Source organism: Camponotus vicinus, unplaced genomic scaffold (genome assembly GCF_025532165.1).
Source record: "Camponotus vicinus isolate PSW18456_S1 unplaced genomic scaffold, iyCamVici1.0 SCAF_1, whole genome shotgun sequence".
NCBI lineage: Eukaryota > Metazoa > Arthropoda > Insecta > Hymenoptera > Formicidae > Camponotus > Camponotus vicinus.
The window spans coordinates 8,127,912-8,155,016 of NW_028141945.1; the positions used below are offsets into that span (position 1 = coordinate 8,127,912).

Consider the following 27,105-nt stretch of genomic DNA (forward strand, 5'->3'; position numbering starts at 1 on the left):
GCTCTTAAGTACGAAAGTTTGCTCGAAATTGTTCTCAGCGACAACCGGTGCACCGGATGAACCTCCTTCGACGGTGTTACTGTCGCAGGAAGCGGAGTGAAAGTAAGTCTCGGGACTTTCGATCGCCGAAAGAACGACCGGCCTTGCCTATTTCACACATAATTACCGCCATTATGCCGCATTAAGACGTAACCGCCGATATTACGCGTCCTTTGAACGATCAATCTCGCCTGGCGTCGGCGCTTTAATATCGATATTATACTGGTCGAGCGAGTCGCTCTCGTATAATGCGCTAACCTGATTTTACGATGGAATTAACAGAGTTAGTAGAAGCAAAGAGACGCTAAACGGATGTTTAATATCCTCTAATCTATATACATAGGAATAGATCTTGTCTCGCTTCCTCAAGGCCGTAGTCGGTGTCTCGTTCCGTCTCTGTTTCACCTTTGCTAATTGGGAAAAAGCGGCGTCGCGTTAACGAGACGGGATCGCGACGAAAGCGAACGGGATTGTCCCGTGGTTTTTGCTCGGATTTTCACAATTTCACATCAGCCTTTTTCCGCTAATGTCGCTCCGAGAACCGTGATTCAATTTTATTCGGTACTCTAGTGGCTAAATAAAATTGCAACGCGATGAATCGATTTTATTTCTCAAAAATTCTCTTGAAAAATCAGCGAAAAAGGAGAGACTTTGGACTTTGCGATTCCACGTTAATGTGGGCATCCTGCGAGAAATTCTGGACTTTGTAAACTTTGCTCGGAAGGAAGAAAATTATTAACGAGAAGATGAATATTTACGTCGGTTTGCGATACGAATTCTCTTGAATAAATTCACACTCTAAATTTTAAGGAGCCACTTTGGAGACTCGAATTCCCTGGGAAGCGTGTTTGTACGATCGTACACTAGGAAAGGAAGCGGTAAACAATTCTAAAGTGTAGTTTGAGGCGAAAAGAAGGTAACGTTACGAGGGAACCGGGCACGACATTCAAATGTTCAGGTGCCGTAAAATATAATCATCACGGATAGTCATCTAAATACGATATGCTAATTTGATTTGCGCGTCCGAGTTATTAAAATTCACGCGCGGTAATTAATGCGAGCGGATACCCCTAGTTTGTGCTTAAACGTTCACAGGATGTCCTCTTATTCGCGAGGACATTCTCCGGGTAGATTGTTACGTGTTGTAGCGGAAACTCTCCGTAAAAAAAAAGAACGACACATTTCGCGCCGTTTTACGAGTATGATTTAATCGTAAGGTTTTTTGTTCCTTTTTTTTACGAGGGAAAATTGTCGAAGGAAAGGATAATGGGCGGAGCACTCGAGCAATATCTCGCGCAATTTGGCGCTTCGTTACGGTTGGAGGTCGACGAAATGTCTCGCAATAAGGAGAGAGAGCCTCGTTAGCGGCGCCACATCCTCTTCGCACGACGAGGCATCTTCCCACGACACGTCGCGATTGCGGAGGAATAATAACGTGCGTATAACGAGTCGTCTAGATTGCGGGCGATTGTTTTCTATTTTCTTTCGCCTTTTTTGTTCCTTTTTTTTCTCTCCCTCTCCTTCTTTCTCGCCGGTTTCTATCAACGCGACGTGTAACGTTCCATCCATCTCTGGTGCTGTCAGGAGGTCGATGGCGCGTAAAATCGAGTCAGTGTGCCAAACGTGATTTCCCAACCGTGCCCGGCTCCCGCCGCGCGTGCGTTCAGGCTGAATTCTTCGCGCTCGGTCTTTTACTTTCACAAAAATTCACGCAAATCTGCGTGGGATGTGCGCCGTGATGCATCTCGTGCCGGCCACATGCGAGTCATATGGGGCAAATGGAGTGTTTTAGCGTTTTAAAGCTTAAAATCGCGATTGGATCTTGCAGATTGTACATCGGGACTTACACACGTGCGATCGTAATATTGTGCCAATCGGTATCGAACGTACATTTAAATCGGGCCCGTAATAGCAGTCGATTCAGTCACAAACCTATTGACGTTTATTTATTATTTATGAATAAAAATATTTATAAATAAAAATTATTTGTGAATAAAAAATATTACTTATGATCGAATCATAGACAAATGTTGGAAAGGTTGGAAAAATTTTTTTCATTTTTTGACATTAAAAATTAATTTCAAAAAATAAAATCTTTCCTACCTATCTAATATATTCTTGAAATATATAATTTTTATTATTGTAAAATTATTTAATAAATAGTAGCTTTGCTTTTTACAGTCTTCGCCTTCAAAAATAAAGATTATTCGTATTTTTTAGAAATATGCTTATTTATGATGCTGAATATTTGAATTGAATATTTGATTTGACGAGCAACGGGATATTTGCATTTGAATATTTCTCTCGATGTTATCATCACATATGATGGGGGGGAAAATCGAGAGACTCATCGCGTGCGTGATAGTCGACGAAGATTACACACGAGTGACCGCATTGCGTGCGAAGATGCGCACGGTTAACGTATCATGAATAACGAGGAAGACGGGCAATAACAATCCCAGGAGTCATTGAATATGCGGATGTTGAGCCGATTTTGCAAATGTGTACGCGCAACTTGAGAATCGCATCAGCATTTGAATAAAGAAAATACATCTGTGCAACAGATCGATGACCTTTGCGAGAAGTAATCGTCGGAATCGGCGAGGGATTAAGTAATTAGCCGCTTCTAATTACGACGATATAATGTGCGATAGAAAGGAAGCGATATCAGCACTGTCCGGAAACAGGGTTGGCAAAATTTCAGTTTTTTTTGGATAAAATTCATGTCAATGATAAAAACCTGGTTTTTTCTGTTAAAAATAAATAGAAAACCTTTTCATCGATATTCATCAATTGAGACTATTTTTTTTAATAATTTAAGCTTTATCCGTAAAATAAGATTCGTTAATTTAAATCCGTAAAATAAATCTATAAAATTAGGAATCGACGTAGCAAATAAATTAATTTTTTGTCAGATTTACATTGATAAAAAATTTTAATTCTTACAATTACATGTTTCTTATTAAACTAAAAATTAATATAAAATTTAGCAACCTTCCTATCTTCAAATTTTTTCTTTAAAAAAATTCATACATTAATTCGAATAAAAAAAATTTATTATTTATATTAATTTCATTTTTTAAACTGTAGTGATTAATATGATTCATTAATTAAAACAAAATATTTTTCGCATAAAATTATATAAATATATTTTAGCGTTACGCATTAGTTATTTTTATAGGTTCTACCAGTTTATTCCATTGAATAAAGTCTGGAACAGTAAAAACCGAAACTTATCGTAATTTTCTCCATTCACTGAACTTTTCTGGTTAACCCTATTGGGAAGTGTAAATTGTTCTCACGAAAATTACTTTGGTTTTCCATGAGGCGAGAAAGCGTTACCATTCCATGCGCGTAACGCGGTAGCCTGGATTTGTTCATTGAAATGTCGAGCTGATTGATTGACTATTTCACGACGCAATCCGGATTCGACGAATTTTGATCGAGCTCGATTAAACAGCTCGAGGTCAGCTTCGTCCTTATCTTTTCCATCTTGTAAAAACCTTCACTCAAAAAATGGTCTCGCAACAATAGGTATAAAAAATTAATCGAGATAAATAATGTTTTACGTTTCAATCAATTTAAATAACGGAGGCAAAATTTATATCCAAACTGTTAGTGAAATTTAGAAAAAAAGTTTGTGATGCCTGTCCATGTTGAGGCTAATCATATTTATTATAAAGCTCGATTAGAAAAATTGTTTCTCGCAAAAATCATTCTAGTTGTAGTATCGAATTTCATATTCATTCAATGCAGTAATTAATATTCGTCAATGGAATCTGAAAGGTATAAATTCTACATGTTACGAGCAATATTCTAGCAGATATAAGGAATAATGAAAAATGTTAATTGTTACACCTAGAAATTTACCTACATCAGCCGAGACATTTTTCGAGTGTAATTAAAAAAATGAGAGAAATATTGTTAAAACTCATTATTTATTGTGTTACGCGCGTGTTTGATTTTCGTTCGCGCAACACAATCTTACGCGGTACGTCGAGCGTGACCTTCGTACGTATTACGAGATTTTTAATTCGCTCCACGTTCCTCGCGCTGACGTAATCGGCGATATATGCGCGTTCCTCGCATGACGGAGGCGGACGTGTGTGCGTATTCGTATACTATTGGGGGACAGAAGAGAGAGGACAGGTAATTCGGAATCTCTCCTCAATCGCGCACGTGACGCAAAAATGTTGGCGCTCATCGTCGACGGACATCCCTGGACACTCGTGGATTCTCCTGGAAGTGGGTATATGGGAAACGACACCGCGGGAATGCAATAAGCATACCGCATACCATACGTTCACCTGGTGAACGCCGTTCGATAAGCGCCGCGAGAAAAGAAGGTACACACGCGGATAACAGTTAAACGGAGCGCGGTTATCGTAGAAATAGTAACGAGGGAATTGTATTTGCGATGCACGGAGAGCCCGAGAGAAGAGAGAGGCCCCATTTGATGAATGACGAACTGCTCATTCCCTTCCGCGAGAAGGATTCCGCATGAGGTGGAATAATGGCATCGCCGCGGGTCAATGGAAGTGCACGGTCAACGAGAGAGGCAACCGGCCGGTGCATTTGGGTCAGAGATTGCGGGGGAGGCGAGGAGAGGGATTCTAATGAGGCCGCGCGAGGGTTAAGGAAGAGATCGTTCATTTGCTCGGAAGACGGATGCGTGACGGATATCCGAATCTCTAAATTGCTCTTTCACTTTAAATGTCGATTTTCAATCCAATATCTACTCTGCAATCGGGTCATTTGATAATTATATATAAAAAAATTAATTAATTACATATAATGTTAATTATACGTATTAAAAAGTTTTATGAATTTATAGAAATATTTTTAGAATATATAGAATATTTATAGAAATTTTTTTATTCAATGTCATTTATAAATTTTATATATACAGATGAATTTGTAAATAATTTTCAGAATTGAATTGGACAAAAATGAATTTTTAAAATAGACTTTTTTTTATTTTCAGGAATTAAAGGAGAATTTTCAGGAATTAATTCCAGAAAATTTTTTATTTTCAGGAATTAAAATTAGTTTAGTTAAAAAAATATAAAATAGAGCTCACAATTTTTTAATAAATTTTCAGGAATTAATTCCAGAAAATTTTTTATTTTCAGGAATTAAAGTTGGTTTAGTTAAAAAAATATAAAACAGAGCTCACAATTCTCAAATAAATATCCCTGCTTCTAAAATTCATAAATGAGAGAAAATTTTGACTCGGAGATCCAGTATGTTATGGTCGTAAAATAATTTTCGCACCTCAAGAAGGACAATCGCAACGCAACGGAACATCCTCCCGCCATCTCCTTAGATACGATAACATCGTGCTGGTTTATCGCACTTGTCGGCTTAAGAGACGAATAATTATGTGGGATATTACAAGATTTTATACACGCCAATCAACGCGACGCGCACCTGCATCGCACAACCGTACTTTCTACCATTACGATCTGTCTCTTTGCACGACTTCTCTCCTTCTCTCTCGCCAAGTTTAACCACGCGTTATCGGCATTAAATAACTTTATCGGTATTGTAACGGTTACGTTACTCCGTGGCATGGAGAAAATATTTTTATGCGGCTATTTGATCGACCGATTAACAGAGTAATTTCTTGATTTATGTCTCGAAGAAAAGTTTTATAAATATAATGTCCTAAACGGTATAGTTTACGAGTTAAAAGGTGTTTGATATTAAAAAAATGAGATTTCAAAAAATGTACATTTTGATAAAAAATAAAATTAAACAAAATTATAAAAATTGTTGGAAATGATCACCTCCAACTGTGATACATGAATCTATTCTCCTTCTCATTTATTGGCGAATACAAAAGGTGTATTACGGATTGTTTTGCATGATGCGATTCCTTAAATCTTGTAATAATTATTACTTAAATCTTATAATATTTTCAATCAGAGTGTCATAAATAAAATGACTAGAAAAAAAAATATAAATATAAATATACGATGCGACAATACAAAAATTGTCTCAATATTCTTCAAACTTTAACACCCTCTATCCTGCTCATGACATTGTATATGAACTTTTCTTCGAGAAATTACCCGAGACATTTTTCACACATGTTTAGAAACACCCTGTACATCTGTAATAAACGTGCGAGGCGAGTAACTCGAGGCGGGAACTCTGGAGCGTCTCGGAGCCTCTCCGTTCCAGGTCACGGAAATTCGCCGGCTGTGTATCTCTACGCGAGGATAGGCATCTCTATGAGGGCCTCTCTCGGTCATCCCGAATGCACCGCGTTGAGTGTGCGCTGCACCTTGTACCGTTACCGGGCGTATAATCGCTCGACCGTACCGACAACCTGGCCGACGATCGGATTCGTGCCGACCGCGTGGCCTATCGCCGCTATTAAATGCAGCAGGTTCCGAGAATAATCGGCGGATCTCTATCTCTTCTCCCTTTCCTCTTTCTTCTCGTTTCTTTTTTTCGATCGATAAAGTTTTTGTGTCGCTCCAATCGAAATGATCGCGATATCCTCGCTTCGTTCTCACGGATAAGTGTATCGTATGCATGGGAGCTGCGCCGACTAATCGACGCGGGATCGCCAAAGTGTTACACAGGAGAGTCCGTCGAGTTTTTAGCCGTTCGACCCCGGGGGGTCGAGAACGTGATCGCGGCGAGTCTTGCACGAGACGGAATCGCGCGCGTTCTCCGTTAAACGCTTCGATTAATCGACTCGTCCCGTCGACAGAAGCGGCCGACGAGTCCTAGATGAGGAAGCGATTTATCAGACTTTTGATGGATTTTAATAGAAAGTGAGAAAAAAATTATTTTTCTAAAAAAGACAACGCAGAAAAATAAGAACGCGTTGGGGAATCCCTTGCGAAAAAATTACACACACAAGCCAGCGTTAATAAACGCTCATTTCGATAATCCTAGTAATTCCGTAAATCAACGACCGCGCGCGCTAGATAGACAGGACTTTGTATAGATTGCTTTAGAATCGAGAGACGAGTATCTGCCTTTCTCTCTCTCTCTCTGCAGGAAGCAAACAACGTGTGGGAGAAAACGAGATCCCCCTTCCTTTCCCTTCTATTTCCCCGAGGCAATAATTATAATCCAATCAGGCTCTCGTCAAAGAAGCACGTGCGGGCGACTTTCTTCGCGATTAGACAAATCTCCCCGCGCGCCCATTAATTGTCAAAACTCGAGCGGCCGTTTAATTAATGGCCGATCGATCGAAGAGTGAATGCACTTGACCAAAAGCAACCGATGAGAGTGTGTTCGAAACGTGACACGGGCACCGGTTCCGTTCTGTTTGGCCGCGACATTGGAAAGTTCGTGGACCAATGCCGATGCATTAACACGCAGAGCCGTGTTTTCTTTTCGCAAACTCTCTCTGTCTTCCTCTCTTTACATTTTCAATAACGTCAGACACCGGAATTCCGGTTTAACACGCAGGTGTCGCGGTGAGGCTTAAACTATACGTTTGGAAAAAAAAAATGCGTTCTTCCGTTTTTACGACGCGCTTGTTTCTCGAGAAAAGCTACGCGGATTCAATAGAAGGCAGTCCTCTTTCAATGCGCGTCGTGTTATTTTTTGTTTTCCTCCTCTCTTTCTTCTAATAAACTAGATTATGTATTTTCTAAATTCAGTTTAATCTTCGATACGTGCACGGTTTCGTTCTCCCAGCAACTTCCGCCGACAGTCGAAAGTATATATAACGCGCGAGTCGATTTTGATCAACGATTGGAGCCCTTTTGAAGACTGGATCGCCTGCTCCTTTCACCGTAAAAAGCATGAAAGTCACAATTCGTTTTCAATATCCCTATCGATATCATTCGATTAATTATAATCCAAAGGTGACGTACAATTTTAATACTTTCTAGTGAAAGGATTTGTATGCGAACGTTAAAAAACGATTTGACAATCTTTGCAGCCCCTTATTAGGGTAAAAACAGCCTTATCAGAACGGCTTTCACCGCCAGAACGACTGGATCTAGTCTGATGAAAAACGTCAAGCGACATAGCATAAATGGAATCGGACTTGCGTATCGCGGATTGAAATTAATCAGGAAGCGCGTCGACGATTAACACGGATGAAAGAGGTAATCGATCGATAACGGGAAGAATGTCAGACATCGTTTCTCCGACAAGCGATAGGACTTGATTCTCGCTTGAGCTGTTTCCAATGACGGGCGATCTCGAGGCTACTCTGTAATTTATGTATTTACAAGATCCTTTGGCGAAAAAAAGTTCCATCTATCTATTTGCGCGCAAAAGTCAACAAAAGATTGCAACGCATAAGCAAGCGTGTATAATATTTTGATTGCAGGCGACGCGCGACGAGAAAGTCCGATTTCCTTTCTCGTGTCCCAGGATTCTTTCGCTGTTCGACAACAATAGAATTATTCTTATAGCCAGCTATTGAGATATCGACGGAGGAGCTGATCGAAACATCGATGTCATGATTAATAATAACGCAGATATTGTCTCATTTCTCTAGGTACGTTCTCATCAAATATCCAGCGTACAAAGTGACTCGTTCACGTAAAGCGATTTGTATCGGCTCGATCGCAGGAGATTGCTATTTTTATCCCAACATTACCATTTAAAAAGATCGCTGATGGTTAAAATACGAAGAAGGTTCGCTCGAATAAATCAATGTCCGCGATAACATAAAGTATTGAAATTCAGCGGGACAAGACGTTAGCAAACCGGGATCTTTTTCAGACTTAACCGCGTCTCGCTCGCATAATCGCCGATCTAAATATAGAACAGAAGGGGGAAATACATTACAATAACGCGGTGTTTCCCCCCTTTTTGCTTTCCGATACTCCCTTCACCCCGAGACTTTATCGTTGGACTCTCGCCGGGTCAGAAACCACTGCATTAAGGCGATCGATGCGCGATGTGTATGGGAAATGGCAGGCAGGGTTTCATGGCAACCATTTCACCCTTTGGGATGACGAACCCTTCAGTTTTAAAGACCCGGTCGTTCTCTTAAACATGATTCACGCGCGATGCCTCTTCATTAACGACTAGTAAAAAAACATCGCGTATTTTAAAACGTTAATAAACGGTATGCCTTTTACTCTCTCCCTAATTAGCATCCCAGTCAAGCTGAAATATTCCAATTTGACTAGCTGCTAGTGTGCTAGTGATTAGTAAAAAAACACATCATCGTGTTTCACGACAACCATTTCACCCTTCGAGGTGATCAACCCTTGAATTTCAAAGACCCGATCCAGGTGTCCTCAAACATGATTCGCACGATTCTTTATCATTAGCAACTAGTAAAAGAGCATCTCAAGTGCGTCTCAAAATACCAGCATGCTTTTTACTCTCTCTAATTAGCATCCCAGTCAAGTTGAAATATCGCAGCTTTACTAGCTGCTGGCGTGCTAGCAAAGGCCAATAAAAAAGCGGCGTGCGAGGCACGCTTTAGATACGCCCATCTCTTTTTTGAGAATTTACATGGCGGTGAATTTAGCGCGTTGTTCTCGGTTCCGGAGCGCGTTGCAATTATCGATTAATCGTCTGTCACTACCGCGAGCGCCCAAGTCGGTCGCGCATTATCCGCGCGGCCCACATACATTGCATTTTTTACGAGCGAGCAGCCTGCATGAGCGAGTGCCCCGAGCGTGGATCGTAAATATGCGCAACCGTCCGTCGTTTCTTCGCCGGCGATATTAGGCACGCCAGTCTCTCCTCGGGAAGGAGCAACCAGAACGCGACCGGCAATGGCGCGAGTCGTTTGCATAAATCATCGCGCTTTATTTATTTTGCTCGCTCTCCATTATACGCGCGCTCTATTACAACGGACGATTTTTAATCGTTTTAATGGCTTAATACCGTACGCGGAAACGAACGAAATATCCCCGAGCGAGATTAGCCTCGAGAGCGACGATAATCGAGGGTGCGGCTGATCGGTTTATTAATTAATTAAATGATCGGTCGAATTTGTTTCAAATTGGTACGCGGTTGATCTTTTTTATTTATTTATTTATTTTTTTGACACCTCCTTGCGAACTGTCAGTAATCTCTTTCCGCCAAATTGTGCGTTTATGTCCTTTTCACCTGTATAACGCAGCGCCCGACTTGCTCGAGGGACCGCTCTCTGCGCAGACTCCGCGATCTAAAATATACTCTTGCCGATCAATATCCGTATAAAAGCGTTTCCGGCGTTACACGCGATTTTTTCAGGAAAAATTGCGTTGAATGCGTCCCATTTCATCGCGCAAAATTAAGGAGAGAGGATAATGTAACGATATTTGCGATTTTCAAAATTATAGATTTAATCTCAATTCCAAAGATGAGAAGTAAAAATTCTATTAGACTCCGATGGGAAGTATCTCAAGTGCCCGGTAGCTATCGGACAAATCATCGCTCACCGACTGATTAAGCTGCAATTGGTGATGAAAATAACTAAGGTCGCACTTGTGACGATAAAATGTAATCGCCGCTTATCGCGGCTTCTCTCTCTCTCTTTCCCCCATCTGCCCCTCTATCTATCTCTTCCCGAGACGCCGTAATTAATCGAAGAAAACATGGTTTTTGAAAAATGTTATACGCATATTTTTCATCTATTAATTAATATCACGTATATTCGATATACTTGAAAAACTTAAAAATACAAAAATATCGATCCCGGAAAAAAAAACTACCTCCAGTCAGCCCCTCGACGATATTCGAGACGCTTCAATGAAGATGCGACGGCGAAGGAATACTTTCAAGAGCCCCCCCGACGCTTTCCACTCACGATGCCCACCCGGACAACGGGTGCGCGTATTGCGCGACAAATCGATGAGTCATGTCTCGACGGTCGTTTTGCCCTGATGTAACGCGAGGCCCTGGTGTTTCACGTTTCCGACGCGAAAGAGACGACGCGTGGTTCGACGTCGACGCAGTGGCTTGCGCAAAATTTCGTGCAATCGCTGAATATGTAATTTTTATCTCCTCGCGAACGGCATTTTGTCACGTAAGAACCCGGAGCCGATTACAAGTACGCGCGTCAGCTGATTTGCACTCGCATTTAAATAAAACGCGAACTTTGAGCCCGCGTCGATTTCTCGCGATCTTTGAGCGCGTTTCTCCAACGCGCGGCCTTGGGTTTTGGACGATTAATTACATTTTCAAACGACTCTCGCACAGCCTCATCGATCCGTCCCGGGCGTCTCTCGAGATCGACCTCGAAAACGACTCTCGCAATTTTGACGCCGGTTGCACCTGCGCATCTTTCGCGAGGCAGCTGCGGCCTTGACATCAACGGACCGCGATGCTCGGACGGACTCGCGAACAATCGATGTCTCCACCACTACTATATCTCGCTGTTTGTCTCCCTCAGCGCAGATACAAATTTATACCAACATCGGCGCGGTATCGATCTCCTCCGCGAGTCCGACGCATGCATGTCCGCGCAAACCCCCCGCGAGGGGCGGGGGGACCTGCAGATTTACCCTGGAGCATGTTGTGGTCGGCGTCCTCGTCCGCGTGGAAGCGAACGCCGTCGATGGAGGAGGACAGCAGGCTCATCTTCCCGGCGACGTTCCGGCCGGCGCTTCGTCGGATCCTGGACCGAGCCGAGCGGCAACAACGATGACGACGGGGCCCGACGCGGAGAGGGGCCACCTGGCCCGCGGGCGCTATTGGCGCGCGCTCGCCGCGAGTCCGCTGGACGAGCCAATCCCGGCGAGGGAAGCCTCGGCAACGAGGGGCCTCACGGGCCTCGGCGAGCTCGCGAGAAGCCGCCGGCCATGGGCCGCCGATTCCGAAACGTCACTTTCTCCCGGCGACGAGCTGCAGCTACCACTCCCCGACCTGCCACCGCGTCTCTCGCTTCTCAGGATCGTATCCCGCTGTTGTCGCTGAACCAGGCGGCCCGGAGGATCCACCTCCGCGTCGAGCTTCCCTTCCGGAGCGGCTCCTCTTTCGCGCACCCACGATGACGACGACGACGGCGTCTTGACAAACTCGACTCGCACGCGGTCGTCTCCGGCGTTGTCACTCCGCCTGACTGACGGACACCGCCGACTGCCACTGCCCCGCGTCCAGCCGAGCGTCCCGCACCGCGCGTTTTGCCGCGAGACACGCGACGGCGCATGACACGCGACGACGAGCAGCGATCAATACCAGCCGCCTCCTCGGCGTCTGCGCCATCGCGTCACCGACGCGAGGTGGAGGACGGGTCCCCGATGTCGGACCCCGACATTAATAACTCGCGGGAGCGATTAGCTTCGCGCCTCGAAATGTCGACGTAAGTAGTGGATGAGCCTCGAGAGAATTTCTCGAGTGACCGTGCAGAGTCCGAGGAAGTAGGTTATTTCGTTGACGCGGATGTTGCGTTTTCTTCTCCCGGCGACGATAAGAACCGCGCGGAGAAATTATGACGTGAGAAATTTGACGCGATAAGGAAGCTGTCGCTCGGAGCGATGATGAAACGAGGGAGATGTAAAAATATAGGACATTTCTCGATGTGTTACGTCGATTTATTGTTATGTACGTGCCTCGTCGCTTCGTTGTGGCATAATTAATAAGCGATCTTACGCGCTAATCCGTTTCTCCTCGTTGCTCTGAAATATTTCTCCCGTTACGCGCCTTAATTCCCGTATAACGTACGCAAACCTACGTAATCGAAAATCGGAGAAAGTCGGATTTATCATTGTTTACAATGTTTCGCACGATACGCATAACGCGCACACGTATATGATTTAAGATTCCCGTTTCATCGCTCCATTCCACCTGTACCTTGCGTTGCGCAATAGCGTGTTGATTCTAGTATATATAATGTAAAATAACCCGAGGACGCATCGAGAATACAGACGTGGAGAAACAATTTTTTTTCTAGTAAGAGAAAACGTTAAAAAAATAAATTTGTTTTTTTTCTATTTTTTAAATATTTTTTTTAATAATTTTCCTTTTTATATTTTTTGTTAATATAATGAAAGAATATTCTCTTTAAAGTTTTTATATTTTTATCTTTCTTCGAAAGTAATTTTAATAGAGTAATAAGATTTTTTCGGCAAATTAAATTGCACACGATATGATTCAAATAATATTTAGGTAGATGCAAAACAAAAATTTGTACAGAACATCTAATTGCAAATTATCCGAATTATGTTTGATATCATTTTAACCGCAAAAATCTTAATAATTTAAAATAAAATTAAAATTTTCACGAAAAAATAAAATAAATAATGAAGGGAAAATTTAGTTTACAATATGCTTATACTCGTAAATGAATGTATGTAGAAAGTAAAGATATGTATTAAATACACATATGTAAAAAAAAAAACGAAATACTGAAAAAAATACTTTTTCTTTTTTAAAAAAAATCATATTTTATAAAGAAACATTTATTTTTTCCATTTACACCTCTAATTGAAAATGCTCAGAAATCTCAATCACATTTCACCATCACGCTACAATGCGATGGAGGGGGTGGGAAAATGGCATTTATGACTATACTTTTGCACATCATCTAGCTATTTCTTTGAAGAATAAAATAAATGCGATTGGCCAGAATTAAATATCTATAATGGAGTATCGAATTCCTATACTTGGGAACGATCGCATCGACAGTTTTCATCCCGACGTCTTCGACATAGTCGCGCTTTGCGCGTGCATTCATGCGCGCGTGCATACGAGAGCGTGTCCGTTTCCGACCTAGCATAATACTCGGCGGAATAATTCACCTGTCCCGTTACGCTAAACGGGATAAATCGTCTCGTTATACACCGGGCGGATGTTACGTCCGCGGCGCCGCGCCTAATTCCGGACACCTGGGCGGCTCGCCCTTCCCTCCTCTCCCCGATCGTCTCGGGGAGAGAGCCGACCAATTTTCCGCGCGATTTACCTCCTCGCGACACCTGTCAAAACACTCATCCGTCTCTGGCATTCTTTTTCGAAAGTCCAGCCGGGTAAAACGGACGACGATATTTTCTCGCGTGATTTCCGCGCGTCTTAAAAATCGACTTTCCAACTTCATAAGAAACATATATCGCCGCGACAGGTATAATTTTGCGCGTTAACGGTTTCGCGCGGTTCTATTTCCCGTTCGGCGAGATAACCCGCGCGATAACTCGTGATTAACGCGCGGCCTATAAATAATTAGCGATCGTCATCGCTGGCGCGTTTGCGAGCAAACGTGAAAAAAATGGGAAGGGAGAAAAAATAGAAGCCGTCGCGATCCTTTAACGCCAAAGACTCGACGGGAACGGTAATTGATCGTACCTCTACGGAAACCCGTTTTCAAAACCTTCTCCGAACCTATCACCGATATATCAAAGTAATGGGGTATATTTATACGTTCGTCGTAAAAAAGAATTCATTCAACGGTCCAGCGTCGGAGACAAATTTCTCGACATTTTTTTCACCGAGAGAGGACATTCTGAATTTTTCACGACGAGGAGAAAGGCGAGTTCCCCCTAATTACTGGTCGACCTCCGGTAGGATGATCCATAATTGGCACCCATCGGTCGCTTCCGGAGAGTCGAAATTATTATCCCAGCCCAATTTCACCCCGATAACATGAAGTTCCCATCTTGGAATCGGATCGAGCGGAGCAGGTTTCCACGCAATCGTCATCGATAAGAGTATCTCGCGGATTCTCGCGGCCTCATCTTTTGCAAGGATGGGCGGGATATGGGCTGGCAACCGATATTTACTCGCCCGATTCCTCTATAAAGGTGATTACAAGTTTTCGCGGGCGTATATCATTTTGCGATATATAATGAAAAAGAGAGAGTCTCTCGTTTTATTCGGGAAAAATTGGCGCCAAAAGTAAAATGTCCCTCGCGTTATCGTATTGATGATATATAATCAAGACACAATGCTTGCTCTGAGAATCGCGCGTGCTCTACTTTCGCAATTTTTCCAGAGGGATCCAAGATTCCTCTTCCCTTCCGAATACGTGACTGCTCCTCGCAAAGATACGACAAAGAACCCGCGTTCTCTTCCTGTTATTAGTAGAAATTACTATTCCGGAGGGAGCTAATATCGGCGCGCATGGCTCGATTGTCGATCTCGGGGTCAGATAAGACAATTAGGATTGCGATAGGAACGAAAGAGAATTCCACTTACGAGAAGTCGTTTTATTTGCTCGGAAATTACACGCTTCCCCCTCCCCGTTCCTTCCTCCCTTGTAGATATTAGAAACTCGATCGAACGGGAGAATGGCAAGCATCTCGGCGATGCAGATCGAGAGACGAGATTGTTTCTTTCGTCAATTCCGGATAAGAGGATAGCATACATTAGTCGATTGCTCGTATTCCCATCTCGCTCGCGGTCTAAGTGAATTAATCCTCATTCACTCGGCGCACGCGGCGAGAGTCGCGGAAAAGTTGGCCTTCCGTTTCTGCGGTTAGAAAACGATCAGCGCGATTTCACGCGACCGCCACCGATCTCGCGAGATACGCAGGATACTCACGTCGCGTCTCACCTCTCGACGACCTCTCGTGACCACCGACGAGATCGGCCGGGGATTCTTTTTTCCCGGCAAGAGGATTGCGCTCTGGAAAGTTTCCAATTTGCTCGGAGAAAATCGGCATCTCCCGTTAAGCGATGCGTCGCGATACTCGTCGTCTCGTTCGGTATGCGAGACTAATCGACGTTGCGAGGCTGCTTCTAACGACCCGTTGCGAACCGATACCGTAACGTTGTTTGTCGCGCCGTTACGCTCGCGAGTTTCTTTACCCGAGTTGATGTACTCTGTATCGGTACCTTTGTATCGCTGCCTCGTCTGGAGCATCCTCTAGATTCGATCGCGTTCGTGCGCGAAGGAGCTCGATGTCAAAGCGATGCGATTAACGGCAAGAAATATCAATTTCTCATTCTCAGAATCGAGTGTCGGTCCCATATTTGACCGATACATGTTTGAATTTCTACGTCATGAGCGATGTCACTTAATTCAAACAAACGATCCATCATGGGATCCAAATTCAAAGGTGATTCATCGTGAAATCACGCGAAAGGTTGATCGTTATTGATTAAAAAAGTACGTCAATAACACGCGTGAAATTTGATGAATCCGAGGCGGAGCCTTCGTTAATGTCGATCAGCTGATCATTCCATCTGTCAAAAGCTCGCCGGATCAGTCGTTTAAAGTTCGTTCACGATTTGAAAATTTTAAAAATTGAAAGAGACATTTCGAAAGAGATCCTTTTCCCGCAATATTTTATGTATTAATTATATATTATATATATATTATAATTATATGCGATTATATTTGATTGTATATTAATTATATATTATTTTATATAATTATATATCAATTACTAATTTATATTTTATCTCAAGTGAAATGGAAATATTTTTAAATAAAATGACAGGTTTAGGAAAAGTGGTAGATATCTCTTTCTTCCATGAAATAAAAAAAAAACACGAGAAAGATGAACGAAATACGTTGTAGAAATTTCACTTTCACGCGCGATAATGCACGCGAGCGAAAATGAAAATTGTCGATGCAGGAAGATCTCGGCTTTAATAACAGGCCTTATGTAATCACGCGTAAGCGCGACACGCATAATTTTCGTGACGTGTCCAACGGCACGTGTGTAATGCGTCGCTTTTATCGCACGCACGCGCGTAATAGACGAGATTTCGAGATCGAGATGCCAACAGTCGCGAGAATCATTTCAATCTCGCCGACTCGCGAGGACTCTCGTAGCTTCTTTTTCTCTTTTCTTTCCGCGCCAAGAGAAGTAAGAATGGAAATCCCTGTCTAGCTTGACCGGTCGTATCGCATCGCTGCGTTTACAACGTGAAATTCCTCGCGCAACAACGCAACGGATCCTCCTCCTATTAATCGGGAAGAAAGTTACGAGCCGAGGAGGCCCCGGCGAGCATCAACGGCCAGATCCATCCAACAAATTCCTGCTTAAATAAATTCCGCTTCTATTTTTCTGTTTACGACGATTATACAACTCTCGTGGATTCTAAACATGCCGGGACGAGAGAGCGCATTGACAGGTATATTTACTTAGCACGTACCCTTCTCTTTGTCAGGAACGCAACTTGCATTTCGTAAAACGCGATTGAGCGAAGTCAATTTATTCAACGACACTCGCGTTGACCTAAAGTGTCACGAGGCGTTTGTGTGCGTAATCTCAGCTTTCGTAACGAATATTATAAGCAGAGGGACACTTGTAGCTCGATAACAACATTTCACCTTTGAACATGAGAGATTGGCGATTATTTTAGAAACCGATCGGCTCGACTTTGATGAAATATCGTTAATATTTTACGCAAGATTGCGGAAGACTCACCGCTTTGCGTCCAAGTGTCGGTGTCATTGCAAAGCGTGGACCAGTCGTCCTCCAGGTCCCGGGAAGTCGCCATGGCCGATGATCGAAGCTGTCGTCGTCCTCGCGTCTCGCCCTTCTCCTCGATATTTATCTCCGATCGCGAGGAACCGCCGGTGAATCGGCGCGAACGCAAGGCACCTTCCACCCCCGTCTTCTTTCTCGCAAAGATCCTTGTTACGGTGAGATCCTTGCCAAGGTGCGCGGAAAAATCGCCGGCGATTTTGCACAAGATCGCATGAGGATTTGATCGGAGATCGACGCCCGGATGATCGATGTATGTAATCGAAAAACGGAAAACTATGTAGGGGAACGCGCGATAGACACCGGTCCTCTCGATTACAATCGCGACGCGACGTAAGGTAAGGACACGAGTCTAAGCTGGAGCACACACGGGCGTCAAAGTAAGCGCCGCGACAAACCCGGTCCCGTGCGTTTCGCACACACACATCTACACACGCAAACACACACGCACATACATACATGGATATATTCCACCTCTACTCGTCGCTGTCGCCGTTACCGCTACGGAGAGTCGCGCGATTTTCGCGCTGTTTATTTTTAAAAGAGCGGTTAGAGCCTGTATGCCTGTATGTGTCCGTGTAGGTACGTACATATACTTTGAGAGACGCTTACTGACGTGACTTGTTAGACACACACACACACACATACACGTATCGCTGTTTTTATTTTGCGGTGCACGATAAAGATAAGGTTTTTTTTTGCTCGCTCTTGATGTTCTCGATTTAATTATCGATTGTGAAATAGATCCTGACATATCTGATTAGCGATAATGGTCGGTAATTGATAAATGTTCAGCTATTGTGACTCATTATTCTCATCATATATTATTACTCCATTATGGCTAATGTCTCTTTTTCTTTTCCAAATTATGAAAAAATAATATAGATAAAAAGTGTTATATATTGTACTGGTTTTAAATAAAATAATAAAAATGTATATTGTGAATAATTTGTAGCTGTAGATTGTACGTATAAAAAAATGAACAAATGTTTTAATTATATAAATACAACTATCGAATTTACAGGTTTTTTAAGGACACGTTAATATATTTAAAATAGAAAAACTAATTTACATAAATGTATATGAAGATTTATTCCTTACTACAAGTTCAAACACACGAAGCGATCGAGCACGCGACGAGTACTCTTTAGAAAAAGTAAGAACGCATTATTATTATCATTATTATTCCTATAACGTATAAGCACTTCTCATAAATAAGTTTTGCCTAGTTTACACAAATTAGAGTTACTTATCACTATCTTAAAAACTACTTTTGTACATTACACGTTTGTACATGGAGTAATGCGTTGCGGATTTCGTTTCAAGATATGTCTCTTACAAAAATTCACGCGAAATGCAATAGAAAGCAGTCTTTCGTGTTAAAATACCAATACATATATATATATCAATGACATAAATAACGAACACGTCGAAAACTTGCGATCAAAAAAAGTGAGTGAAAAAGAAACAAGTACTGGTACACGTCACTTTTTTGATTATCAAAACTTCTTACTTATATTCTACTTTTCGATTATGATGTGACTATTGAATTGAAGATTATTTAAACAGAAAGAAATGATGTAATACAAATACTTTTTTCGCTCGAAAAAATGTTTTAATGTGCAGAGAGAAATATCTCTGAACTTTGCCATGCAATTTATTTAGTATTTATAGAGAAAATTTCTTCCATGGTCGAAATTAGATTGTCTAATCCAAATAGAAAACCCTCTTCATGGTTGCCTTCCTCCCAAGGACGCCTATGCGTAAGCTTCCGTCCATTCGGTACCTCGCGTGTCTTTGCGAAATCTATTAGCCAAACGCCCACCTTTTCGTTATCGTAGATTATAAAGATACTACTGCCAATCACCTGTGTAATGAAAGATATAATAATGTCATACATTTTTACAATCAAGCATATATAGTCAAATTATCATGAGATGAATAAATGTATGAAATTCAATGACAATCGATGTATAAAAGTTTAAAAAAATAAAATAATATAATACCTCGTGGGATTTAAAATATTCAGACTCTTCAATCTTGATTCGCAAATTTCTGAGGCGTGCAAGAATTTTCTGACGGGTGTCCTCGCGCCTATCGAGAAACTGCCTTATGGTGTCGAGTACCTCCGAATGCGACTTGACCTTCTTGAGATCAGTGATCGGTGGCGCGCCCGGCAATTTCATCGCCTCGATGCGAAAACCGTGGCTGCAGGTCGAGCTCTGTTGCTCACGGAATTGCATATACCGTAATTTGGTTACGGCGCGTTGCTCGTGCTCCAACTGGGTCGGCGCGTCCGGATCGACGGCTATCATCTTCTGATAGAGATCCGGCCTGGCGGTGGTCTTGGATACCTCGGACTCGAGAAAGGTCCGCGTGCCCATCTTGATATCCATCACGTGGGGATCGTTGAAACCAAACAGCAAATCCTGCAGCTCGATAAACGTATCACCCTTGTATTCGACCTCTCGGTAATATCTGGAAAGAGCGATATTTCAATAATATCTGCGATGACGACACATTAAGCATTCCGCGGTCTACGTTCTTTATCACTTACGTTACTTTAATAAAAGACAAGAGTATTTCAGATATACCTCGGTATGCAATCCCGCAACGCTTCTTCTTTGCTCAGAGTCTCATAAACGATGCGCTCTGTGTTTTCGGCGCCGCCTGTTTTCCTTTTCCAGACAGTGCCCGGACCGGCAGGTGCGAAACCATCCGGATGGCCCGACAATTGAAACCAGGACTTTAATCGGTTCTTCAGCAGCACATCGCTCGCCGGCGCCGTCAGATCCAGAGCATTCTGCAACATCGCAAAGTTACGTTGAGACATCTTTTTAATAGAAAACGAATAACGATAATTAATCGAGTATTTGGAAAGTAGGTGCACACGTACCAGGGCGAGAAATTTCAGGGAGAGGTCGGCATCGTCCGGCATCGTCGCGTCGGACAGGACCAGGGGGAATTGTTCCATCTTTCGGATGGTGGCCGGATCATTGGGCAATTTGGCGAGCGAGTGGGACGATCTGGAGCCGGCGCTGCTGGAGCGGCTGTTGTGGGAGCCCATCGAGGTGCTTCGTCGCCATTGACGGAAAGCGCTGTAGGTGCTGTTGCTGCTGCTGCTGTTGCTACTGCCGGACCCATCCTTCTGTCGACGGTGATCCTTGCTGCCCGTCGAATCATGATTGCTCAATCGGGTCTGTTCCTTGCTCGAGGGCTGCAACCAGAGAGGTCTACTAAGAATTTAATCCAATCGCGACAGGCGTCGCCTCGAAATTTCAGTCATCCGGAACCGGAAAAACGATACGCGACGAAACAAAATATCCGAGGCGATAACTGATATTCCTTCGATCACAATTAACGATTCCAAGACCGAATCCCCAAGAGTTATCCCGACCGCTTTTCGATGGAGAAATCGTTCGAAGGTTGTTTATCATTATTCGCGTTAAGTCGCGTTTTCGCCACTTTTCGATGCGAATGCTCGATTTCGCGATACGCCATTCATTTTAATCTCCGTGGCAAGGTCCGCGCCATAATTCGGCCGTGATTTCGGCCTCGATCATTGGCTCTCCTATGCTCGGACGTAAACATCGATTACACGAGAGAAATTAATCGAACGAATCGTACCGGACAGTCGTGAATAAATCGCACAGATTTATCTCTTATTATACAACAAGAGACAAGGAGAAGAAAAGAAAAGGAAGCGTATGTCAACCGCAGCCGGCGATATTCGTGCAGATATTCGTGCAGGTATTCGTGCGTTCCTCGAGAGAGATCGCAGAAAAAGACTACGAGAGCGCGATCGTTTCGTAAATATTTCGACTTTCTCTCTCTCTCGAACTATCCATTGACGTCATTGGCGTCTTTTATTCGTTGTACCGGTCGCCCCGGGGACCGGTCGAAATGTCGAGGCTCCTAATAATGCGAGGTGCTGTAGATGATGTAGATGACACGCACCACCCATTCCACTTGCTGATTATGCAGACATACTACAGATTTCTTCATGCAAATTATTTTTATTAGTTAATTAATCTTCCTTCTATCGGCGCGCGATTTCTAGTTTTCTTGCGTTGACGTATGCCATTAAAATTCCAGAGAAGAGAAAAAAAACACGGAGAGAATATACCCCCTCTCTCTCTTGCTGTCAATTAAAGTTTTTTTCTCTTCTATAATATTTAATCATAATTTCAAATTTTTCCGCGGTGAGGGATTCGAACAAAAAGCGGAAACGTTACTTGCGCTCTAAAGATATCATTATTCGATTTTCGCAAAAATTGTAATTGCACGATGCCTTGATCGCATCCACGCGAACAGAAGATTGTTATAAATTACCGTAAATTATCGAAGATTGCTCAGTGATTTTAAGATGAGTCATTAAATTGTTTCTTTACGTAGAGCGTCGCAAATATTTTCGACGCGTCGGGAGCGAGTAAGATCGGCAGACACGGTAAAGATACGGTATCGCGGAAAGGAAAAACAAACCGTAGCAAAAACAGGCGATCGTGTACAAAACGAGACTCTCGCGATTCGTCGAGGAAAAATAAATGAGCGTTAATGAATGTTAATTGCGCCTCCGCGCGCGGTCTCGCCTGTCAAATTTAACGCGTCTCACCCTCGGCCATTCATCGCGTCGCGAATCGCCGTAATGCGGCTTTTGTGGCGAAAATAATCGGGCTGATAAACGGCGCGCTTTTATAAATATACGTGGCGTCTGCCACGAGGAGGAAGGCCCTTCCTCGCGGCCGCATAAATTCTCGCAATGGTCGACATTATCCTTCTCGCTTTACGTCGTCTACGTATTTATAATTCTCGACGTACACGTGGAACTGTCATACCTCAATTTCACGAGGCGAAACGCGTGATTCGCGACGTTCCGCTCGACGGTAACAAGTGTATCCGCGCTCGCGCTCGAAAACTGTGTCAACGCGCGCCTCGAGCGATCTCTCTCGCAGTCGCGTATCGCTCCGTGAAACCCTAGGGCATCCTTTTACCGTCCTCGAAACGGGATCGCCCTCCCTGGCCGAGCGATCTCGTCGAGCGAATTTCGCTGGAATTATCGGGAACGATAATCGTTCTTTTTCTCGCCTTTTTTTTTCTCGAAATTGCGTCATAATCAATAATAAACCTTTGGCACACGTGCATTTATTAAGGCGTTAAATGTATTTTTAAAACTGCATATCTGATCGCGTGCGTCACATAATAGGAAAAACATGGAATCGTGCGTTATTTTTTTACACGTATCTCTCGTATCAAGTTTTATCAGTGATTAATGCATCGCGCGATATCGTGAGATAAGACGATTTTCTGCTGGTGTAAGAATGAATGGTCGCGCTCGTGGAAAGGATCCTCGGTCGTTTCTTCGGCGAGGAAAGTCGGAAGGCGATGCTCGAAAGAAGGTGTACGTCACTGCGCTCGAGCGACCTCCTGTTGCGCCAGTTTGTACATACACATACGCACACACACGCACACAAATATATACGCGCAAAGTGTGTCTCTTTCGCGTGGCGAAAAATGATTTTACGCACGCGCGCGCAAATATTTGCGATAATAAATTACCATAATTCCATCGGAGAGACAAGCGTATCTCTCGCGATGCTATTCGCCAGCTCTTCGATAGGACGAAACTCGACAAACTGGCGAGCGATTACGGACATTTGACGTTACGAATTCCGGGCCAGTTTGGACCGAATTAAGCCGCGCGAATACAAGTCATCTTTGTATTTTTAATACACCGTGTATGATACATTCGTTCGTCGAAGCGAGATGAAATCGTGGACGCGGAGCGCTGGCAAGTGGGGTGGATACACCAGGTCAATGATCTTCCGTTGGAAACCGGGTGGTCGAACCGACGATTCGAACCGACGATTCGAATCGACGTTGGGACGACACGTTTCAATCTCTCGTGCATGCACGTACGCATGTGCGTGTCGATTAACAGATTACACGTATTACATACGACGGGATCTTTTTGCGTTCGCGATTTACATCAATCTAAAGCATATACGCACAGCTGCGCGATGTGGGAACGTCCTCGCGGTGTATCTCGCATTTCGCATTCCGTTGACATTTAATGGCCGTTTTGCGCGATTGACATTCGCGACGGACGCGCCTCGAGGGGGAGGGAGGGGAAATTCGCGGGACGGGGGCGAGGCGTACCTTGTTGAAGTGCGTCTGAAGAAGCCGCTCATACTGGTCGACCGCACGCAGGCAGAGCCTCGTGGTGAACGCTTCCATTCGGGCTGGCAGGGGCGCGTGGCACACGCTGCTCGACATTATTCACTCCGTTTGAGGGAAGGCTCGGTGGGTCACACTCGTCACGATTGATACGCGGTCGCGTGACACACGCACGTACGCGAAACGCGCGAAAGAAAGGCTTCTCGCTGTCCCTCGCAACCAACAACACTCTTCTACCGTCGTCGTGGCTCGCGGGCGAACCTAACCTCCATCGAGCGTGTCGCCGAGATCATCGCCGGCCCCGATGCCGCTGACGAATGCGAGACCCACACCTACGCCCTACGCTCGCGGGCGCCCCGAGTCGCCGATTGGCCGCTCGCCGCGTTCCTCCCGTCCTTCTCGCTCTCGGTGCATTTCTCCTCCCGTTCCTCGATCTCTCTCTTTCTCTCTCTCTATCGCTCTTGCGCTCGATATTCTCCTCTTCTTATCAATTCTTACTCTTATTATCTTCTTGCTCCCTCGCGACTACGTCAGCCGCTTCTGCGCTTCGGGCGACGAGACGAGGTCTCGCTTGATGACGTCACCGCACGATGCGTGCACCGTGAACCGTGAGTGGCACTGAGCGACGAAAGAGCGCGAATGTAGTTTTATCGGTGCGTTCTCCCTCTCCGACTCGACGGCACGTTTCGTAAGTTGCCTGGCAATTTGCGGTTAGGAGGAGGCTGCGAGGAATAAATCGGACCCCCTTTTTTCGAGCTCGAGGGATCGCCGCCCGGTCGTCTTTGCGCCGAGAAAGCGAGTCCTAGAGATGCTTATTGACGTTATCAAATATTTCATAATTTTATTTAATATTGAGTGCAATTTTGAGATTCTTAAAATAGTTTTGAATGATTTTTAGGAGCTAATTATATTATACATGTAATGTTATATAATTATGTTTGTTGAATAGTTAAATATAAATTAAATTTAATATAAATATTTAAATAAAATATTATATTAAATAATATAAATATTTAATATAATAAAATATAATATAATAAATATTATATTATATAATAAATTAATATAATATAATAAATAATATAAATATTTAAATAATATAAATATTTAAAAAATAGTTAAATATAAATTAAATTAAATATAAATATTTGAAAATATTCTGCTTTTATATATATGATTATTACTGCACGAGAAATTCTGAAATTTGAAAAAAATTATAATTTATGTGAGAAACTACATTGTAGTTTTTTATAGATTTTTTTAAAATATCGTCTATTCGCTATATTCGATATAATCATTATTTATTCAGTTAATATAAATAATTTTTAAATTAATATTGATATATTCGTATACGCTATTTTAGTTCGATATCGATATTTGTTTTTTTTTTTATTTGAGCAGTTTTATTTCATTAAGAGAATATTGATTGTCAGACTTTCATATTCTTTCTCTCTCAAAAATTTGTTTCTCTTTTTCTTTTGAATTCTCGTACGTCATCCTGTTATATTCTCTACATATGCATAATATATACAAAAATATTTTCATCATAAACATACGTATTTAAATAACAAATGCAAAAAAATAGAAAAAGATGTAAGAAAAGGAAGAAAACAAAGAAATAAAAAAATAATCTCGATATAATTGCAATTTCGTTTTATGTCAATCTGTTTCATCCAAAATTTTACGTTATTTTGAATTTAAATTCGTTTCGATCGCAAATTATTGATTCTTTCCCTATCATACAATTCTATTCTGTTTGATTCATGAAAATTTGCTCGTGTCTTGTATGATTAAGTCACCCGACGAGGATATTTCCTTGAATAATACTGTCTCTATTCAACCGGATCTATTCAACATTTTTCAAACTTGACGTAAGCTCATTTTCATTTAAACTAGTAAGACCAAGCTTTTCGGAATTCGTATCGGAGAATTAGCTGATTCACTTCCGGTTAACGTACGCACATAAATTCACAATCACGGCGATGAATCAGGATAGATTAAGAAACACCCGCGTTTTTCGGAAATAACGAGTGGTGGTGATGATGATGTGCGAATTCGGCGGGTCCAATTTTTTTTCTCTCTTTTCTTACACGGAAAATCTCGAATTCATCGATATTACGCGTACGATAGATAATTGTCCGTTTGTTACTTTGTTGCTGAGGTGCTTTTTTAACGGCCCATATAACCCGGTCGATCGATGCCGTTATCTTGCGACTGATCCCTAGTCATTGACGATGATGCGCTTTCGATCCTCATTGACGTAAGTCGGAGCGTGTTTATCATGGAGAAAGCGACGTCCGACTATCTTTTTTTCTCTTGACGCTTCGCTTCGTAAATTTTGAGAAATCGGAATCACAGCTCGCGCCGATTAACGTCACGGCGATAGTTTCGCGAATTTCACCGACCACAACGCATCCGCCGAGAGTTGGCCTAAAAGCTCGTGTGAGATTACGCATTAAAAATTAAAATTCAATTAGCAAAACTCGGAATAAAAGGAGCTAAGATTTCCTGACTAAAATTTCATCTTCTGATACAAACCTAATTCTTTATTCCTTTTTGTTGTTGACGAGAAGAGTGATTGATCGCGAACGAGGTATTTAATCAGCGATCATTCAGAGGTCTTTTAAAAGATTGGTGATGATTATGAAGATCTTGATGCTGAGGACTAAACTCATCTTTCATAACCTGCAGTGTTGTTATTGTCACATTCCATCGTTTTCAAATATATAAATTATCACCAATCTTTTATAACCTGCAGTGTTGTTGTTGTTATCAATCTAGTTTCCAACGCGTAAATCATCAAACGGCACGTGAGAAATTTTAAAATCACAGTGATTTTTATGAAACGTTGGATTATCAATTGCAAGTATATTTTCAATTATTCTTTTATCGATCCTGATATCTTTTTCTTCTTCTTTCGTCAAATGGCGAGCACTTGAAAAATTTTAAAATAGAGTACAAATCTAATGTTTCATTTTGTATAGATGTGCCAGTAAGAATCCACCGTTTCTTTGCTTTAAGTTTGCAAACTGCTAACGATGCTTGATTCTCATGATTTCTTATTATATGAGCTTCATCGAGTATCTCTTTTCCAATTAATCTGTCAAAAAATTTTTAATTGCGATTAAAATTCAAAATAGATGTCTATTATTCGTATTAATAAAATTTAAAGTTTTTATATATTTTCGCCTACTTATTAATTAATTGATATTTCTAAGTTTTAATCTACCTTATATATTGCATACTTGGTTTTATGTTCTCGACTTAATATATTGTATGTATGTAGTTATAACTACATCACTTTTTGATAAGTATTTAAAATCACTCCCTCGATTTCTGCCATGATATATCTTAACAACAGATCGCGTTTGCATCTGCTTCACACTTCATTATCTCATTGAAGCAATAAAGGTGCAGGACACACTACTAGAGTATCACCTTTATGATCTGCAAATAATAATCAGTTATCTCAATAGATTAATTATTTTAAATACGTTTTATGACATCAATTTAAATAATTCAAAGTTTTGCGAAGAAAACAGATATTTCCATAAAAATCTCATAAATAAATTTCTTTCTGTTAAAAATTAAATAA

General features: G+C 42.3%; 2 protein-coding genes across 5 annotated transcripts in view; both read right to left on the reverse strand.

Annotated features, from left to right (window-relative positions):
• Positions 1-17,717, reverse strand: part of Centrocortin (cerebellar degeneration-related protein 2-like) — a 28,533-nt gene extending 10,816 nt beyond the window's left edge. The window contains exon 1 of one of the 2 annotated variants that reach the window (XM_083099685.1): positions 17,277-17,717. In XM_083099685.1, coding sequence (XP_082955811.1) covers positions 17,277-17,349 — 73 coding nt within the window. In that variant the 5' untranslated portion in view covers positions 17,350-17,717. Of the gene's footprint in view, positions 1-11,471; positions 12,054-17,276 lie in introns of those variants that run through there. The other variant, XM_083099675.1, reaches the window with a different exon arrangement.
• A 692-nt stretch (positions 17,718-18,409) lies between these two features.
• Ip3k1 (inositol-trisphosphate 3-kinase-like protein) lies at positions 18,410-26,898 on the reverse strand. 3 transcript variants are annotated; one of them, XM_083099712.1, is made up of 8 exons: positions 26,740-26,898; positions 26,049-26,610; positions 25,660-25,940; positions 23,493-24,312; positions 20,233-20,553; positions 19,931-20,139; positions 19,343-19,814; positions 18,410-19,203 (listed from the first exon to the last, which is right to left on the reverse strand). In XM_083099712.1, exons 4-8 carry the CDS (start codon positions 23,607-23,609, stop codon positions 18,994-18,996), a joined length of 1,329 nt encoding a protein of 442 aa, XP_082955838.1. In that variant the 5' UTR covers positions 23,610-24,312; positions 25,660-25,940; positions 26,049-26,610; positions 26,740-26,898; the 3' UTR covers positions 18,410-18,993. The 3 variants fall into 3 exon arrangements, with proteins under 3 accessions (XP_082955838.1, XP_082955847.1, XP_082955857.1); XM_083099721.1 differs by lacking the exons at positions 25,660-25,940; positions 26,049-26,610; positions 26,740-26,898 and having other exon boundaries at positions 20,233-20,569; positions 23,493-24,290; XM_083099731.1 differs by lacking the exons at positions 23,493-24,312; positions 25,660-25,940; positions 26,049-26,610; positions 26,740-26,898 and adding an exon at positions 21,294-22,127.
• Positions 26,899-27,105: the final 207 nt, after the last annotated feature.

Bases quoted from the DNA above. Each gene is read 5' to 3' on its own strand.
- Ip3k1 (XM_083099712.1), bottom strand. From the start codon at position 23,609: ATGTCGAGCAGCGTGTGCCACGCGCCCCTGCCAGCCCGAATGGAAGCG. The intron at 20,140-20,232 runs GTACGTGTGCAC...GCGATGTTGCAG, and splicing joins CCCTGAAATTTCTCGCCCTG to AATGCTCTGGATCTGACGGC. The intron at 19,815-19,930 runs GTATATCTGAAA...CGCTCTTTCCAG, and splicing joins TTGCGGGATTGCATACCGAG to ATATTACCGAGAGGTCGAAT.